The 19,391-nt window shown below is 42.2% G+C and overlaps 1 protein-coding gene across 1 annotated transcript in view; it reads right to left on the bottom strand.

The window, feature by feature from the left end:
- LOC106575189 (zinc finger protein GLI2) overlaps positions 1-19,391 on the bottom strand; it is a 73,847-nt gene that overhangs the window by 9,118 nt on the left and 45,338 nt on the right. The window contains exons 6-10 of the mRNA XM_014151515.3: positions 10,780-10,981; positions 8,565-8,763; positions 7,457-7,567; positions 6,336-6,476; positions 2,029-2,178 (exon numbers count right to left, since the gene is read on the bottom strand). Coding sequence (XP_014006990.2) covers positions 2,029-2,178; positions 6,336-6,476; positions 7,457-7,567; positions 8,565-8,763; positions 10,780-10,981 — 803 coding nt within the window. The remainder of the gene's footprint in view (positions 1-2,028; positions 2,179-6,335; positions 6,477-7,456; positions 7,568-8,564; positions 8,764-10,779; positions 10,982-19,391) is intronic.

The following is a 19,391-nucleotide window of genomic DNA, read 5'->3' as shown; positions in this document are numbered from 1 at the left end:
CCATAATGACAAAGCAAAAACAGGTTTTGGGATTTTTTTGCAGATTTATCAAAAATAAAAAAACTGATATTCCTTATTTACATAAGTATTCAGACCCTTTGCTATGAGACTCAAAATGGAACATCCTGTTTCCGTTGATCATCCTTGAGATGTTTCTACAAATTAATTGGAGTCCACCTGTGGTAAATTCAATTGATTGGACATGATTTGGAAAGACACCTGTCTATATAAGGTCCCACAGTTGACATGGCTTGGCTTGTCCGTAGAGCTCCGAGACAGGTATGTGTCGAGGCACAGATCTGGGGAAGGGTACCAAAAAATGTCTGCAGCATTGAAGGTCCCCAAGAACACAGTGTCACGTCTGCTCCCGCTCCCCCCCCCCCCCCCAGCGCTTGAGGGCGCCAGGCTGCCCTGCATCACGCACTCCTATCATCCATCACGCACACCTGCCTTCCCTCGTCACGCGCATCAGCAATATTGGACTCACCTGGACTCACTCATCACCTGTTATTACCTCCCCTATATTTGTCAGTTCCCCAGCTCTGTTCCTAGAGCTGTTCCTTAGTTGTTTTTCGTTTGTGTTACCTGTTTGCTGACGCTGTTCCTGTCTCGTTCCATGACCGTTATTTCTTAAATGTTTTACTCCCCGTACCTGCTTCGTCTCTCCAGTGTCATCCATGTGACAGAATGCAGCAGCCCTCACACGAAGCATCGGGGAGTACTGGCGTTCCAGTTGGTGGTGACATCGGCTCTGGGTCGCCACCGATGGAACCGGGGGTGCCTAGCCAGCTCGTCGGGCTTCCACGCCCTGGCTGGCTCAAGAAGAAGTTTGGAACCACAAAGAGTCTTCCTAGAGCTGGCCGCCCGGCCACACTGAGCAATCAGGGAAGAAAGCCTTTGGTCAGGGAGGTGACCAAGAACCCGATAGTCACTCTGACAGAGCTCCAGAGTTTCTCTGTGGAGATGGGAGAAACTTCCTCAACCATCTCTTCAGCACTGCACTAGGCCTTTATGGTAGAGTGGCCAGACGGAAGCCACTCCTCAGTAAAAGGCACATGAGAGCCCGCTTCGAGTTTGGCTGTAATCGCTGCCAAAGGTGCTCCAACAAAGTACTGAGTAAAGGATCTGAATACTTATGTAAATGTGATATTTCTGTTTTTAATTTTGAATACATTTGCAAAACTGTCAAAAAATCTGTTTTGGTTTTGTCATTATGGGGTATTGTGTGTAGATTGATGAGGGGGGAAAAAACTATTGAATACATTTTAGAACAAGGCTGTATCGTAACAAAATGTGGAAAAAGTGAAGGAGTCTGAATACTTTCCGAATGCACTGTACATAGTCACCAATCCTAACATCAGAAACAAATCTCCCCTTGACATCAGTGCATGATTTATGTGAAAAGTTAAGGATTTGGCCTGAGAGAAAATCGTAGATGTTGTACATGAGGGACTTACAATACAGTACCGTAGAGGATATATCTAGGTCTTACTGTAACAAGGACCCATTTCCCTTACATGATATACTGGTAATAACAGCTGAAACTACTAACATACACCCTACTAACCAGCTTAGGGATATCCTCTATGCAAATATGTAATGTAGTCACACTGTGAGCACATTTTTCTTTCTTTTCTAGAATGATCACGTGAAATATTGAGAAAAGCCCAAACGGCATTTCTATATTTGTGTGTGTGTGTGTGTGTGCAAGCTTGCACACGTGAGCTTGCACACATCTGTGTGGGATTCTCTGTGAGTGTTTGAGTGTGTGTTTGAGTGTGTGTGTGTGTGTGTGTGTGTGTGTGTGTGTGTGTGTGTGTGTGTGTGTGTGTGTGTGTGTGTGTGTGTGTGTGTGTGTGTGTGTGTGTGTGTGTGTGTGTGTGTGTGTGTGTGTGTGTGTGCGTGCGTGCGTGCGTGCGCGCGCGCGTGTGCGTGTACGCGTGTGTGTGTGAGAGACGGTACTCTGCAAGTGTTTAGAGAGGCCAATGCTCAGCAAAAGGCCGAGCCTGGCGACGATCGGTTACTCACGGTACACTTGTGTGGCTTCTCCCCCGTATGTCTCCTCATGTGAACCACCAGCATGTACTGTGCCTTAAAGGGCTTCTGCTCCCTGGAACACTCATCCCAGCGGCACACAAACTCCTTCTTCTCCCCGTGGATGTGGTCGTTATTGATGTGCTGTGGGGAGACACGCCCGGATGAGACGTGTTAATGCCTTTCTGGATCTCTACAGCCTGTGAGACTTGCGGACCCGTCCAGTAACAACCCCTAGCCCATAAACACTTGTGTCGATCTAAGGGACTGGATAGGTGTAAAGCAACAGTCATTCGATTGTTGTAGTTATTTTACATCTACATAAGTGCCTAAGGGGAAGGGGCGAGGTTTTCTTTCTGTGCATGGCCTGTAACTTCTCCTGTTGTTAATAAGGTTTACATAATGTTGACATATTTTTGCATTACTCGTCTCATATGTACAGTTGAAGTCGGAGGTTTACATACACCTTAGCCAAATACATTTAAACTCAGTTTTCCACAATTCCTGACATTTAATCCAGGTAAAAAATCCCTGTCTTAGGTCAGTTAGGATCACCACTTTATTTTAAGAATGTGAAATGTCAGAATAATAGTAGAGAGAGTGATTTATTTCAGCTTTTATTTTTTTCATCACATTCCCAGTGGGTCAGATGTTTACATACACTCAATTAGTATTTGGTAGCATTGCCTTGAAATTGTTTAACTTGGGTCAAACGTTTCGGGGGTCCTTCCACAAGCTTCCCACAATAAATTGGGTGAATTTTGGCCCATTCCTCCTGACAGAGCTGGTGTAACTGAGTCAGATTTGTAGGATTGAGATCAGAGGTTTGTGATGGCCACTCCAATACCTTGACTTTGTTGTCCTTAAGCCATTTTGCCACAACTTTGGAAGTATGCTTGGGGTCATTGTCCTTTTGGAAGACCCATTTGCGACCAAGCTTTAACTTCCTGAGTGATGTCTTGAGATGTTGCTTCAATATATCCACATAATTTTCCTTCCTCATGAAGCCATCTATTTTGTGAAGTGTACCAGTCCCTCCTGCAGCAAAGCACCCCCACAACATGATGCTGCCACCCCCGTGCTTCACGGTTGGGATGGTGTTCTTCGGCTTGCAAGCCTCCCCCTTTTTCCTCCAAACATAACGATGGTCATTATGGCCAAACAGTTCTATTTTTGTTTCATCAGACTGGAGGACATTTCTCGAAAAAGTACGATCTTTGTCCCCATGTGCAGTTGCAAACCGTAGTCTGGCTTTTTTATGGCGGTTTTGGAGCAGTGGCTTCTTCCTTGCTGAGCGGCCTTTCAGGTTATGTCGATTATAGGACTCGTTTTACTGTGGATATAGATACTTTTGTTTCCTCCAGTATCTTCACAAGGTCCTTTGCTGTTGTTCTGGGATTGATTTGCACTTTTCGCACCAAAGTAGGTTCATCTCTAGGAGACAGAACGCGTCAACTTCCTGAGCGGTGTGACGGGTGTGTGGTCCCATGGTGTTTATACTTGCATACTATTGTTTGAACAGATGAACGTGGTACCTTCAGGCGTTTGGGAATTGCTCCCAAGGATGAACCCGACTTGAGGAGGTCTACAATTCTTTTTCTGAGGTCTTTTGATTTTCCCATGATGTCAAGCAAAGAGGCATTGAGTTTGAAGGTAGGCCTTGAAATACATCCACAGGTACACCTCCAGTTGACTCAAATGATGTCAATTAGGCTATCAGAAGCTACTAAAGCCATGACATCATTGTCTGGAATTTTCCAAGCTGTTTAAAGGCACAGTCAACTTAGTGTATGTAAACTTCTGACGCACTGGAATTGTGATACAGTAAATTATAAGTGAAATAATCTGTCTGTAAACAATAGTTGGAAAAATGACTTGTGTCATGCACAAAGTAGATGTCCTAACCGACTTGCCAAAACTATATTTTGTTAATTTGTAGAGTGGTTGAAAAACGAGTTTTAATGACTCCAACCTAAGCGTATGTAAACTTCCGACTTCAACTGTATATACTGTATTCTATTCTATTGTACTGTATTTTAGTCTATGCCGCTCTGACATTGCTCGTCCAAATATGATATATTCTTAGTTCCATTCCTTTACTTTAGATTTGTGTTTATTGTTGTGAAATTGTTAGATATTACTTGATAGGTATTACTGCACTGTTGGAACTAGAAACACAAGCATTTCGCTACACTCGCAATAACATCTGCTAAACGTGTATGTGACCAATACAATTTGATTTGATTTGATTGGACGTTTCTCTCCCCACAGAAGTCCCTCTGAGGTTGTCTTTTTTATTAGGTCTCTCGTTGTGTTCTGTTCTGTCTGTCATTGAGTGTATTTGTACTACTTAGAGAACACACTATCAACAGGAGAGAGGTTTTCTCTGTGACAGAGGTCTGTTAGAACAAGTCAATTTCAGGTTGTGACAGAGGCAGAGCAGCCATTTGCCTATCAAAGAAATTAGGAGTAACGCCATCAATCAAAGTTTGCTGTTAACTTTTCGTTTGTCAGACGGTGAAGAGAAAAGACGTGATTGTGTTGTCGGGTACGCACAATTTGCAGTGTGGCTCTGTTAGTCTTTGATAGATGATTTCCACTGGTCTACTTTTTCCACAAGAGGGATTCTACGGTTAGGGAAATTAAATCAATCGTCAAACAGGCAAATGTTCCTTTGCTCCACTCTGTTTGTATGTGTCTAAAGGGGCAGCCTCTCAACACTTTAATTTAATGGAATTGCCCCGTGACGGATTTCCAACTCTCTTATCCAAGATTGATGTGGCATCACACTGGCTGGCGTGCATAGCCTAGGACAAATGGGTCTGGACAGGAATTGTGCTCTTCCCTCATTAGGGCTGTAGTGTTTGAGTGCAGGGGCCCAGTGAGCGTGGATGGATTACATCTCAAACACCACCGTTTCCTGGGATCCCTTGATGAGCACATCTGCAGAAATAGACCTAATTCCCTGAGAACATCAGGAATTACTAACAACCAGGTAACCAATAGGAGGCTCGGGTTTCAACCATGCAAGCTTATAGAGCTAACAAGCATGTATGCATTCACACACACCCGCACACACACACACGCACACATACACACACACACTTCAGTGCCAAGGACCATCATTGTGGTAGCTAAATGTCAGTATATTCCTTAGGCTACTCTCCCTACTTGTTGGTTTTGATGTCTGGCCCATGATAATTAAGCCAAAGACACGGTTGAGCGTGCGTTAACTGCTCTCTCAGACAAGCAGCTGTTTGTCCGTAACTGCCTAACCTAAACCATCCTGGCCTATCATTAGGAAGGTGTTTGCGTGTGTGTGTGCCTATCATTAGGAAGGATCTCCGAGAGGTTTAACGTTCAGCTGGAGTGTAACTGTCGGTGACTGAGGGAAACAATGAGGACAGATAATGGAGGCCTTTGTCTGAGCTCCTCTGTGTCACAGTGCCCCCCCCCCCCCTTTCTCTCTCTTCCTCTCTCTTTTATCTATCTCTCTCTCTCTTTTATCTCTCTCTAGCTTTTCTCTCATTCTCTCTCTCTCTCTCTCTCTCTCTCTCACTCTCTTTCCCTCTCTCTGTCTCTCACTGCCCCCCTCTCTTTCTTTCTTTCTCTCTCTGTCTCTCTCTCTGTCTGTACTCCTCGCACTCTGCTTCAGTGACGGCCTGGAATGCCCCTGCTCGACCAAGACTCTACATGCCAAGAAGTCCAATAGAGTAAAACAATCCCAGTCTCATGGAAGCTAAACACTTAGCTAAGCTTACTTTATGTGAACAACCAATGAATCATCTGACTCTCAGTATCTGTCTGGAGGAGAGCATAATAAAACTGGACCCCAGTTGAAGTCTATTGACAAGCCTCAGTCTTAGACAGCACTAAAATATGGACTCTTAAGTCTGTTAGAGGTTACTGTGGAGACAGGGAAATCAGGGAGGGGTTAAGGGTTTAGTGTTCCTGGCTGGACGGCTTTATGTTGGCCTTCAGAGGTCAGAGGTTAGGGAGCACATATAGACGAAGAGGTCAATGGGATTTATTCTGGACTTATTCCAGCTGCACTGACAGGCAGACCTCCTCTCTCTCACCACACACTCATCAGATAGCGACCTTCCTCTGCTCTTGGCCCAGGGCCCGGTTTCTTCGTTAGAACCACAGGTAACATACTTAGCCTTAAGGTGCTTTTAGGAAACCGGCTCCAGGTTGGTTGTTTTAAAACAGGCAGGAACATTTTCTGAGCTCGTTAAAGAAAAAAGAAATGCTTGTCTGATGCCTGTCCCCGTCCCCTCCTTTCCCCGTCCCCTCCTTACATGAACCAGTTGTTCCTGCGTGTCGTACTCCTTGGAACATCCTTCCCAGTGGCAGTTTGTCTCATACACCATCTCTGGCTCATGCTTGCATTCATCTTTATCCAAGTCCTCCTTCAGGTCCAGCATCCCCCCTAGATGATCCTGTTAGAGTTAGAACATGAGAAAAGAGAAGAAGAATACTTTATAGTCCATTCTTTCTTACGGTCCAGGAAATGTGTAGTTTTTTTTATTTGAACCCAACACAAGCCATTAACACTATTAACGGTTACTGATGTAACACCCTGACATTATCCGAGAGATCCCAGATTGACTTGACTGGAGGAACAGAGTGACTAATGTACATGTAACAGACAGATGTGTTCATTTTTTTTCTGACCAGGCAGGGATTCATTGACACGGCTAAGACAGATCCCAGGCCTGTGCGTGTGTGTGCATGTTTGTGACGTGCAGCCCATCCCCTGGTCTCTTCTTTCCCTCTCCACAGCGCCAGCCTCCCACCCTTCCCTGCTCCAATGTGCTGACTGCAGCATGTTTATCTCTGCACCTCGCCACGATCTTCATCAATTCTACTGGCCCCAAGACGACTATGTACACCACCATCCTCATGCATCAAACCTGCCTCTGAGTCGAAGAGGAGGGCTCCGCAAATTTGTCAAAAGAGAGAGAGAGAGAGTGAAAGAGAGAGCAAGAGAGAGAGAGAGAGAGAGAGAGTAAAAAGCACCTCAGATGACAATAACGTCTGGCCAATATTTCATTGAAATGAAGTGCGGTGGCACAGTTTACAGCGGCCAGGGAGAAAAGAAGAGAGGGAGGAACAAACGAATGGATGCAAAGCTCTTATCACACAGAGTTTTTCTTCTTTCAGCCGTAGCAGAGAAAGAAACGGGGTCAGGGGACTGGCTGGTTCCCAGGGGTCTGTGTCAATTCAGGACAGAGGAGTATTTGGGCAGAGGAAAGGAAGCAAAGGAAAAAATGTTTTGTGTGTGATCATTTTTTAATTGCCCTCAACACATCATTCTCTTTAGATCCTATCAGCCCGTACGTCTCACTTCCGGTACAGGGCAACAAAGTTCATCATGACAACTGATTTATAAAGTAGTAGATCCTAATCCCATTCTTACCGGAGAACATGGGGACAGCGGCCTCGGACACTCCACCTCTGTCTTCACCTTTGACCTCTTGGTGATCATGGGATTGACTGTACTGCTCACTGCCGAGTCCCCACTTGTGTTCTGGAGTAGAGGAGCGGAGAGAATAGGAGAGGAGACGAGATGAGAGGAGGGGAGAGAGGAGAAGAGAGGAGAGGAGGGGAGAGAGGAGTGGAGAGAAGAAAAGAAAGAGAAGAGAAGAAAAGATAGGGGTTAATACAGGGCTCGAGTCAAATAGACATTCATATATCAGAGTTGAGCCCTCATAGAGACTAAACAATTTCAAGTGTTTTATGATGAGAGGGTGGAGTACAGTATGAAAACATCCCATCCATCTACAGAGTGAGACCACTGCCTGGGGCTTCAGTGTAAACCTCAGGTAACTCCTGGAGAAACTTTAGAGACGAGAGTAGGCACACCCCACCACCTACACAGTTAATACTTCACAATAAGCTGACATAGGCAGTATCTGGCAGTTGACTTTAATAGTCATGCTAGACTGTGATTCTGGGATTGCACTAAACCACAGCAAAGTGTTCCTAATCAGAGGAAGACTTTGTTTCTCCTCAGTATCCCTCTGTGTTTACTGTGGTTTGTAACAGAAACTTGGGGTTGGGATCGTTTGTGTTTGGACAATGAGGGTTTAACATCCCCAATCCCTTTATTCATGGGTATGGAGTTTACCTTATGAAGGGGCATTTCAGTGAATGGTATGATAAGAACCACAGAGACAACCACAAACCATAGTGGATGTATACAATGGATGAGGGAAATGGACAGCAGTACTTATGTTTTAAATCATCTTAAAACAAGTTCACTGAGAACACAAACAAACAGAAGAAAATTGTACGGCTATAGACGTCATGCTGGTTTGATTTGAGCGTCCCACACAATACCAGGATTTCCAGAAGGCCACAGGGCAAGGCTCACATTTGGCGGTTATGGATAATGAGAAGATCTACCTCGTACCAGACAATTTAGGTACAGTTCAGGAAGAAGATTGACAAACTGAAGGAAAAAGTCTCCACACATCAAAGCTGGTTTGCATACCACCATTACCAAAGAAGAAGAGCAGTCTCACCTTTGACTGTGAGCCATTGTTGTGGTTGTGTGAGGAGGGGGACAGAGAGGAGAGACCCAGGGCAGACTGGCGACTGGAGAAGGTGGGTGGGGGCTGGATGAGAGGAGGGGTGTGCCCGAACACACTCAGGCCTCTCTGCTGGGACAGGAGCTGCTGGTAGGCCATGGGGTTGATGTGGTGGGGGAAGGTAAAGGACGGACTGGAACACAAGACAATAATGCACATTATCTCCAACTGTGACACAAAATTCCACTTTCAACCCAGGTAGCCTAGAGGTTAAGTGTGTTGGGCCAGTAACTGAAAGGTTGCTGGTTTGAATCCCTGAGCAAACTAGGTGAAAAATATATCAATGTTCCCTTGAGTTAAGGCTCCTGTAAGTCAAGTGTCTGCTAAATGACTAAAATGTAACTCACACGTCACAACTTTTCACCTGAACCCAATGTTAGTCATGTATAAGACTGTGGCAGCCATGAAGTTCTGTCAGCCAGTGATTGTCAAGCAAATAACTGCTGGTCTCACGGTAATTGAACATTAATTAACATAAACACTTTTAGCAACTCCTGGCTTCCACACATAGCCTACAAGACACTGATGCAGACCTTTGGAACATCTACATTTTAAAATGTAATATAGCCTACACCATCACAATAAATCCATTATTTATTTTGGACAGAAACATGATATTAACGAAAAGTAGTCTATTTCAGAAGAACAAAATAGCATACTCTGAGTTGTCCTGATGTTAGGCCCTGATCTGGCTATGCTATATGGCTGTGGGCTACACTAGTTCATTTAGCAGACAAGATTTGCTTAGAATTCCATAGCATTTTTTAAATATTATTTTATAGTATGAAGAATACAACTGAACATAGCTGAATAAAATAGAAAGGATATTTTCTTCAAACAATTTGAGGGAGTGCACACGTGGCTATTCTGTGTTGAGTTGTTAACAAAGTAACAGGTCCTCCTATGCTTAATTTAGAGTTACATTAGTTGTGATACAAACGTTGGGCTATATGTTTTGATTTTTAATACATTCTAAGGCTGCATACTGCGGCTCGATGATTTGAAAAAACTTGCATGAAAGGCATGAGCTCTGCTTTGTTTTATACGCAGGTTGTACACACTTCATCAGTCTCTCATTCACAATTTGACAAGAACTTGATAATGCCTTAAATTTCCTGGCTGCATCCCCTTTGTGTGGCCGTAATGCCCCCTAACAAATCCATGCCTTTTGCGGCCCAAGTGGCCGTTGTGCTGTTGGGCTGAATATAATAATCATAATTCCCTTCTCCCGGCTCCTTGCTGAAGCACCTCTCACTCACATGGCTCTCTGTCAAGTAATCAGGTCTTTCTCACAGGCTACAAGTGAAGACAGACACATCAGGGACTCAACTACGCGCGTCCTTATCCAATTCCGAGGCGCATATTGAAGATATTGGAAGAACTGTCCACATTTACTTTTCGTCAGCCTAACGAGTACTGAGTAGGCCTAACAAACAGCAAAAGCACTAGCCTATGTCAATCTACTATCCCCCACAGTACAAAAGTTTACATATTCTATTCTGTGCGAGAAATAAATATTCCAAACATAGTCTTGGACACTAGCATAAAAAAACTGTTTAAGCAATGAGCTTTATGCAACAGATGAGAACGATTAGCTTAAAAAAGGCAATTTCTTCACATTATAAGCACAGCAATGTGCACATGGCAGTAGGCTATAAGCGCGAATGTTCCATAGGCAGGAAAACAACATTCTCAAAAGTGGCCACAAATGCGATTATGCATGTAATGCTTTTATCATCAAGGTGCATTTTTATGGTGAAAATGATCTTCCCCAAACTTGAAACTATGCCAGTTAGGCTCTACACCCCTTGTAAAGTGAATTCATGTGCTTCATTTTATGAAGTTTTTTGGCCACTTTAGTTGTGATACAAATTGTATCTAAATATATAGGCCTATGGGATAGGCCTTATGGGTCTCCCAGTTGGGACACAGCCTGAGATCAAACCTGGGTCTGTAGTGATGCCTCTAGCACTGGAATGCAGTGCCTTAGACCACTGCACCACTCCGGAGGAATGTATTACTTTATTTGACTTAAATGGAGTTTATATTCATGTGACCAGTATATCAGTTAACCCAATCCAAGCATCTTATATCAATAGTTTGAACAATCAGTTATTACTACATATTGACTAGTTACTGGCTAGGGTACCTGATGCCTCCAACAGAGAGGTGTCCGTAGGAGCTGCTGGCTGCAGAGCTGGAGCGTGAGTTGTTGATGTAAGCCACCAGAGAGTTGGGTGAGGTACGGATCATGGTCTGCAGGTCGATGCTGGCGTCCGAGAGAGGAGAGATGGACAGGGCTCGCTTTCTGTTCAGCCTGGGGGTCAGTCTGGGACTGGAGAACCGTGACACTGTGGAAAAGAATAACACATAGACACATACAGACTGTTAGTCTGACAACCTCTGAACTTCTCCTCTCAGCTGGGCATAGTTGTATCTGATTCAAGTATGCAGAGACTTATTGTCATAGTTTGCATATACTGTATACATACATGTGTGACGCACACAAAATGTATGGTCACATTTGTGTTTATGTATTGTTTCTTTATATTGGGGAAGAATGCTTTTACTGAATTGTCAGTCCTCCAAGGTTTCGCCATTGCTATGCGTTGATACTATTGTTGGCCAGTAGGGGGCGCGATCCTGCACCTGTGTGTTCTAATAATCAGAGGTGGAAAAAGTACTAAATTGTCATACTTGAGTAAAAGTAAAGATAACTTAATAGAAAATAACTCAAGTAAAAGTGAAAGTCACCCTGTAAAATACTACTTGATTCAAAGTCTAAAAGTATCTGGTTTTAAATGTACTTAAGTACAGTGGTGGAAAAAGAAATGAAGGGTCATACTTGAGTAAAAGTAAAAGCTATACATCAAATTCCTTATATTAAGCAAACCAGATGACACGATATCCTTATTATTATTATAAAGTTTTATTTTTTTGACAGCCAGGGGCACACTCCACCACTCAGACATCATTTACAAACTAAGCATTTGTGTTTAGTGAGTCTGCCAGATCAAAGGCAGTAGGGATGACCAGGGACGTTCTCTTGATAAGTCCGTGAATTGGATCATTTTCTTGTACTGCTAAGCATTTGAAATTGAAACGAGTACTTTTGGGTGTCAAGGAAAATGTATGGAGTAAAGAGTCTATTATTTTCTTTAGGAATATAGTGGAGTAAAAGTAAAAGTTGTCAAAAATATAAATAGTAAAGTACAGATACCCCCCAAAAATTACTTAAGTAGTACTTTAAAGTATTTTTTACTTAATTACTTTACACCACTGCTCATAATTGAGAGAACCTTTGAAAGAGAAGCCACGTTCTCCTGTTTCATAATTTATCCTGTGTTCCAGGTCAGTAAAGTGCAAAAATACACTGAATATCACAATATAGTAACTTGCCCGTTGAAGTGAATGTAATGGTTTTGAACAACATAGTAATTGTATAACTTTGTACTAGATAGAAAACGCATGTCGAGTGTAAAGTGAAATGATGGCGGTGAATTCCTTTGATCTAGAAGGAAACTAATTGTTAACTCCTAAACATTTTTATTTTTGAAAAAGACACTCCTGACAATATCCTAAGGATTTAGAGAATTTAATGTTGCAATTGTGATGTTTAATAACTTTGTAATTGTTGTACTGTAAATGTTAGAAAAGCTGCTAGCTTAGAGCTAGCTCCGGTTAGCTTTTGGCTAGTTCCGGTTAGCTGTTTGCTAGCTCCGGTCAGTTGGTTGCTAGCTTCGGTTAGCGCTATGCTAGCTTGTTCAGTCATTTTTCAATAATTTGCATTAATCTCAGTTGCAATAGTATTGCCTTTCTATTAGCCTTTCTTACACTTGGGTGAATGTATTTTGAGCATGGGTATAGTGGGCAACAGTCAACTACATAATTATAACCTAAACAAGTGAATTACAGTTAAGAGTAAATGTGTTTGGGGTATAAATGTAAGGAATTTTTGGATTGGAATTGGATTGGAATTTAATATTTTTTATGTGTGAATTTATGTATTTTTGAAATGTTTATGAAATAATATGACAGGGATTTATGAGACAAATGATTAAATACACTTTAAAGAAAACAAAACAAAAAATGTAAATGCAATGAAAAGACAGAAAAATACAATTTGCACTTGAGAAAATGTTGAATAAGATAATTGAGAGAACCTTTGAAAGAGAAGCCACGTTCTCCTATTTCATAATTTATCTGTTACAGGAACTATTATCTGCTCCACCAGTCCCAAAACTGGGACCTGTAACACATGCGTTACATACAGTATATATACAGTACCAGTCAAAAGTTTGGACACACCTATTCATTCAAGGGTTTTTCTTTATTTTTACTATTTTCTACATTGTATAATGATAGTAAAGACATCAAAACTATGAAATAACACATATGGAATCATGTAGTAACCAAGAAAGTGTTAAACAAATCAAAATACATTTTAGATTTTAGATTCTTCAAAGTAGTCACCCTTTGACTTGATGACAGCTTTGTACACTCTTTGCATTCTCTCAACAAGCTTCACCTAGAATCTTTTTCCAATAGTCTTGGAGGACTTCCCACATATGCTGAGCACTTGTTGGCTGCTTTTCCTTCACTCTGCGGTCCAACTCATCCCAAACCATCTCTATTGGGTTGAGGTTGGTTGATTGTGGATGCCAGGTCATCTGATGCAGTACTCCATCACTCTCCTTCTTGGTCAAATAGCCCTTATACAGCCTGGAGGTGTGTTGGGTCACTGTCCTGTTGAAAAACAAATGATAGTCCCACTAAGCGCAAACCAGATGGGATGGTGTATCGCTGCAGAATGCTGTGGTAGCCATGCTGGTTAAGTGTGCCTTGAATTCTAAATAAATCACGACAGTATCACCAGCAAAGCACCCCCACACCATCACACCTCCTCCTCCATGCTTCACGGTGGGAACTACACATGCGGAAATCATCAGACCAAAGGACAGATTTCCACTTGTCTATGTCCATTGCTCGTGTTTCTTGGCTCAAGCAAGTCTCTTCTTCTTATTGGTGTCCTTTAGAAGTGGTTTCTTTGCAGCAATTTGACCATGAAGGCCTAATTCACACAGTCTCTTCTGAACAGTTGATGTTGAGATGTGTCTGTTACTTGAACTCTGTGAAGCATTTATTTGGCTGCAATTTCTGAGGCTGGTAACTCTAATGAACTTATCGTCTGCAGCACAGGTAACTCTGGGTCTTCCTTTTCTGTGGCGGTCCTCATAAGAGACAGTTTCATCATAGTGCTTGATGGTTTTTGCGACTGCACTTGAAGAAACTTTCAAAGTTCTTGAAATGTTCTGTATTGACTGGCCTTCATGTCTTAGAGTAATGATGGACTGTCATTTCTCTTTGCTTATTTGAGCTGTTCTTGCCATAATATGGACTTTTACCAAATAGGGCTATCTTCTGTATACCACCCCTACCTTGTCACAACACAACTGATTGGCTCAAACGCATTAAGAAGGAAATAAATTCCACAAATTAACAAGGCACACCTGTTAATTGAAATGCATTCCAGGTAACTACCTCATGAAGCTGGTTGAGAGAAGGCCAAGAGTGTGCAAACTGTCATCAAGGGAAAGGGTGGCTGCTTTGAAGAATCTCAAATATAAAATATATTTTGATTTGTTTAACACTTTTTTGGTTACTACATGATTCCTACATTATTCCTTATGTGTTACTTCATAGTTTTGATGTCTTCACCATTATTCTACAATGTAGAACATAGTAAAAATAAATAAAAACCCTGGAATGAGTAGGTGTGTCCAAACCTTTGACTGGTACTGTACACATATACACACACACACACATATATATATATATATATATATATATATATATATATATATATATATATATATGTGTGTACCGTAATTTCCGGACTATTGAGCGCACCTGAATATAAGCCGCACCCACTGAATTACATTTTTATTTTTATTTTGAACATAAATAAGCCGCAGGTGTACCGGTAGCCGCAGGTGCCTACCGGTACATTGAAATAAATTAACTTTACACAGGCTTTAATGAAACACGGCTTGTAACAAAAATAAATAGGCTTTAACGAAAAACGGCTTGTAACAAAAATAAATAGGCTTTAACGAAGCACGGCTTGTAACAAAAATAAATAGGCTTTAACGAAACACGGCTTGTAACAAAAAAGAAAAAATTTGCAGTAAACAGTAGCCTACCAAGAAAGTCATTGGTCACTATCTTCCTCCTCCTGTGCACTGAAACCACTGAAGTCATCTCCTTCGGTGTCGGAGTTGAATAGCCTCAGAATTGCTTCATCCGATATTGGATCGTTTTCATTGTCGCTCTCGTCACTGTTTGACCTTAACCAGTTCGGCAATTTCATTGGTCTAATGAAAGCTTCATGCCGCCAAAAAACTGAGTACGTCACAGAATGTGTTTTTTTGGAAGAAAAAATTTTGAAAGTGGGAAAAATCCATATATTAGCCGCGTCATTGTTTAAGCCGCGAGGTTCAAAGCGTGGGAAAAAAGTTTTGTCTTATAATCCGGAATTTACGGTATATGTGTACATATATATATCTATACATATATATATATATATATGTATGTATGTATGTATATGTGTACATATATATATGTATACATACATACATATATATGTGTACATATATATATGTATACATATACATACATACATACGTATATATATATATATAGTGAGCGATAGGGGGATAGGGGTAGGGGCAGAAAGCAGGCTACATACATGGCATAAAAGGTTAAAATGATAGCCATTATAGATCAAGCGTGGTGTGGGATATATATATATATATATATATATACATACATACATACATACATACATACATACATATATATATATATATATCCCACACCACGCTTGATCTATAATGGCTATCATTTTAACCTTTTATGCCATGTATGTAGCCTGATTTCTGCCCCTACCCCTATCCCCCTATCGCTCACTCCAAGCCAATTTAAAAGCCCAGTGTCTCTCTCTCTCTCCCTAAGGGAAGGCACCCACTTTACCACTGTGAGATATTACGAATGTTTGCAAATATTTGTGTTTATTTCATACAGGCAAAAATAATTATATCGAGTCAATCTTTTTTTCTCACTATCATTGTGTCATTTCCCCATCCTACCCTGCCCAACTCTGTGCTATTTCTGGAGCTCCAGCGAGAGAGACAGACCTAGAAGAATGCTCCAGCTCAGCCTAGCCTCTAGCCCAGCCTGGGACTGGGTGATGGATGCTAACGCAGCCTCCCTCCAACACCCAAAGCCCCTGGGAAAAGAGCAGCACTATCAATAAGTGCTCAAGATTGATTCCTAGCTAATACAGTAAACAATTTGTCTGAGGTGATGGAAACCGAGCCTGGCAGAAGATATTGTTGCAGTAAAATAAACTCATCTCTTATCCGGTGCTAGAATTATAGCAGGGGAAGGAAGTAAAGCAGAGGACGGATACGGGATGGAGATGAAAGATGAAAATAGAAAACCTAAAACAACAATCCTCAAACAACTTTAATGTGCCCTAGTGACACACATTTTCAACGTACACGGTCTAAAATTTCAATAAAACAAAATGCTCAAAACAAACGGCTTCTATTCTGTTTGAAAAGATCTTAGCTCTGTTGTCTTTCAAAATCGATGCATCGTAAATGGCAACCTATTTCCTACATAGTGCACCACTTTTGACCAGGGCCTTATGAAGGGAATAGGGGGCTATTTGGGATGCACCCATAAGCCATGGTGACCTCATTAAGATTCAGTGTAAAGGATAATACATCTAAGCCTAAATAATGTACTTTAATTAAACAGATAAAAATCTCACTGCGATCGAAAAAACATTCTGTACTTCACTTTGGTAAATGAGGCCAATTTAGAGAATTGATTTCAACTGAAATGCATGCAAAGTGTTTTTGATCGCTCTTATGTTCATGGTTTATAATGTGCATTTTGTCACAGTTTATTTGTATACGTCGCTAAGCTACCTGGTCATACTTTGAAAAATGACAAGGTAGGAGGATAATTCCGTAATAACTATCCAATAATTACTTCATGAAAAAGTGCCACTATGTATAATTTGCTACCAGCCAGGTACAGCAGTTACTGTAACCAGTTGTTTAAACATATTTTAAAAATAAAAGCCTTAAACTGTATCGGTAATGGCATTTTGTAAAAAGAAATTAAAACACCAAATCACAGGTGAAATTCATAAAGCTGGCTATCATCTAATTTCCTGTGATATGTAACCGGTGTGTTTCTGGAGTCTGTTGCTCTAGGGGGCCAGTGAAGTCAGCAGGAGAGCCAGTCAGCCAGTTGTTCAGGGCACAACAGGTGCTAGACATTAGCAGTGGTGTTAGTGGAGCCAGTCCAGAGCAACAGTATCATTAGGACCTGTGGGATAATAACCAAAGGCACTGCAACCGGATGTCCATAATGGCTCAATAACATGTGGTGCCAACACCAGGCACTGCACCAGCAGCTCTACGCAAACAGTGCCACGGCTGATTAAACTCAGGCTACTGTACCTCCACAGAGAATAACTTTCTGAGCCATTATTCTTAGCAGAAGCTCTAATGGCTAACTGTCATGTCTACATTTTATCTCCAATACAGTAACATACACGTGCTCAGTTTTAGTGGTTTGGGACTTTCTGAAATGTCCTGGGACATACTGACCACGGCTGGGGTCAATTCGAATTCAAGGCAGTCAGTTCAGGAAGTAAACTTGAATAACAACAATAATAAAAAAAAAGCATCTATTTTCAATGACTTCTCAATAAACATATGAGTAGAAGATATTTATTTTAAAAGTTTTCCATTTACATTTTTTTAAATATTAAAATCACTTTTAAATTACAATGGACCCCAGCCCTGAAAGGGACTCCACCACTGTCTCTCAGGGGATATTTCTGCTGTCAAATATAATATAAATACATTTCTCACATGAGCTGTTAAAGACATTGAGCACATGATCGGGGGAGGGGGTTCGCGTTGGAGAATACGTGTTGTAATTTAGCGGTAGTTAACTAGTTAATAACTCAGGTTCATCCTAAAAGAAAAGCTGAGGTGAATTTAGCCCTTAGTATTTACATTGCATTACTGGCTCTATAGTTTCAGTGACTGGGACAAACCATTCAGAAATGGCAGCCTTATTTATCTGTGTTAGCGGCTCACCTCAGGGGAGATGTGTTTATTAATGTGCCACTTCCCCTGATAAATGAGGTAATGGAAAGCCGGGCCTGGCGCTCACCACACCTCTCCCCGTCCCCCCTCCCCTCGCAGCGCCTCGCCTCCCTTTTCCCCTGTGATTTATGTCAGCAAGCCAGGCACCAGGCAGCGACCGACCGACTGCTAGGCTGTGTGTGTGGACAACCGACTGCTAAGTTGTGTGTGTGGATGGCCAACTGCTAGGTTGTGTGTGTGTGTGTGTGTGTGTGTGTGTGTGTGTGTGTGTGTGTGTGTGTGTGTGTGTGTGTGTGTGTGTGTGTGTGTGTGTGTGTGTGTGTGTGTGTGTGTGTGCGTGAGAGGCTGGGCTGGCCTTGAGTCCTGAGTGGCTATGTCACTAAATAAGACTGGCTCTCACACTCACAGCCTGCTCTGGCCAGGCCTCCTGGAGAAGCTGTGTGAGCCAAAGTGTCTGTGGTCTTACTTCAACTTTTTTCTCGTGGTAGTTAATGTCCATTGTTTCTCTGTGTAGCATAGATATTACACTACTAACAAGCCAAATGCATCATACAGTACACAGCATTTGTCTTGGGAGCTGGGCTACAGAGAGGCCTGCTCAGTGTATTTCACTGTTTGGGAATTAAGTTATGACAGTTTTTATACGCACAGCAAGCTGAGGCCTTTGGCTGCGTGCCCCGGGTTGGCCTGAGCAAGCAGAAGCTTGGCCCAGACACAATGCAACACAACAGCTCATTCAGAACCCCGGCCTGCTGGATGCTGTACAACTCAGAAACTGGAGGAAAATGTTTACTCTCTTACAGTACACCCAGGTAGACCGACTAGCTTCAGAGCAATAATTTAACTTGTACAGGACAGGTACAAAACTCACTGTCTGTGTGTCAAATCAAACCCTACCCTTCACCTGGGGCAGGGGCCTGATCTCTCTTTCTCTGAGTGTTTGGAGCGAAGTGTGAGCTGCTTGAGGTGACATCTATGGGGTGAGTTGTGTGTTTTAGCGGCGGAGGAAGCAGTAGTGGTAGTAGCTACCATAGGAACACCGGTAGCTGTGAGCCTCATATGGTGACGGAAAAGGGCCGACAGTATCTCCTATTGCCTTAACGTCTTTCGGGATTCCTGTAAATGTCACGCATCAATACAGTAAAAGGCAAGTGAAATATCAGTGGCTGTTCTAATCTGAATCTATCTGTTTTATAAACACAGTCAAGTTGTTCGATACCCAAGCTTCTGTATAGGGTGGTTTTGATGTGGTGTTCCCTCACACTATACTGTAGCCTAATGGGTAACGCTACTGCACAGTAACACTATCCCTGTGTATAATAATCCGTCTCTCCCGAGACACCACTACCCTTTTAAGGTGACAGAGGTGGTTGAGGATGAAAGTAGGCATTCATTACATTAAACATATTTCTGACCCAGGCGCCCTCTGCCTCACCCGTCCTCCCCCGTCCCCCTCCTCCCCTCTGAATGAGCAACATCCTCCAGTAAATGTCGTCTCAGTACAATCAGGTCTGTTGTTTATGGAATGTCCTGGCACAGACTTGAGAGAGGGAAAATACTTACTGAA

This window comes from Salmo salar, chromosome 17 (assembly GCF_965601325.2).
Source record: "Salmo salar chromosome 17, fSalSal1, whole genome shotgun sequence".
Taxonomy (NCBI): Eukaryota; Metazoa; Chordata; class Actinopteri; order Salmoniformes; family Salmonidae; genus Salmo; species Salmo salar.
The sequence above is the reverse complement of the archived record's forward strand: the minus strand, read 5'-3'. Positions and strand labels throughout refer to the sequence as shown.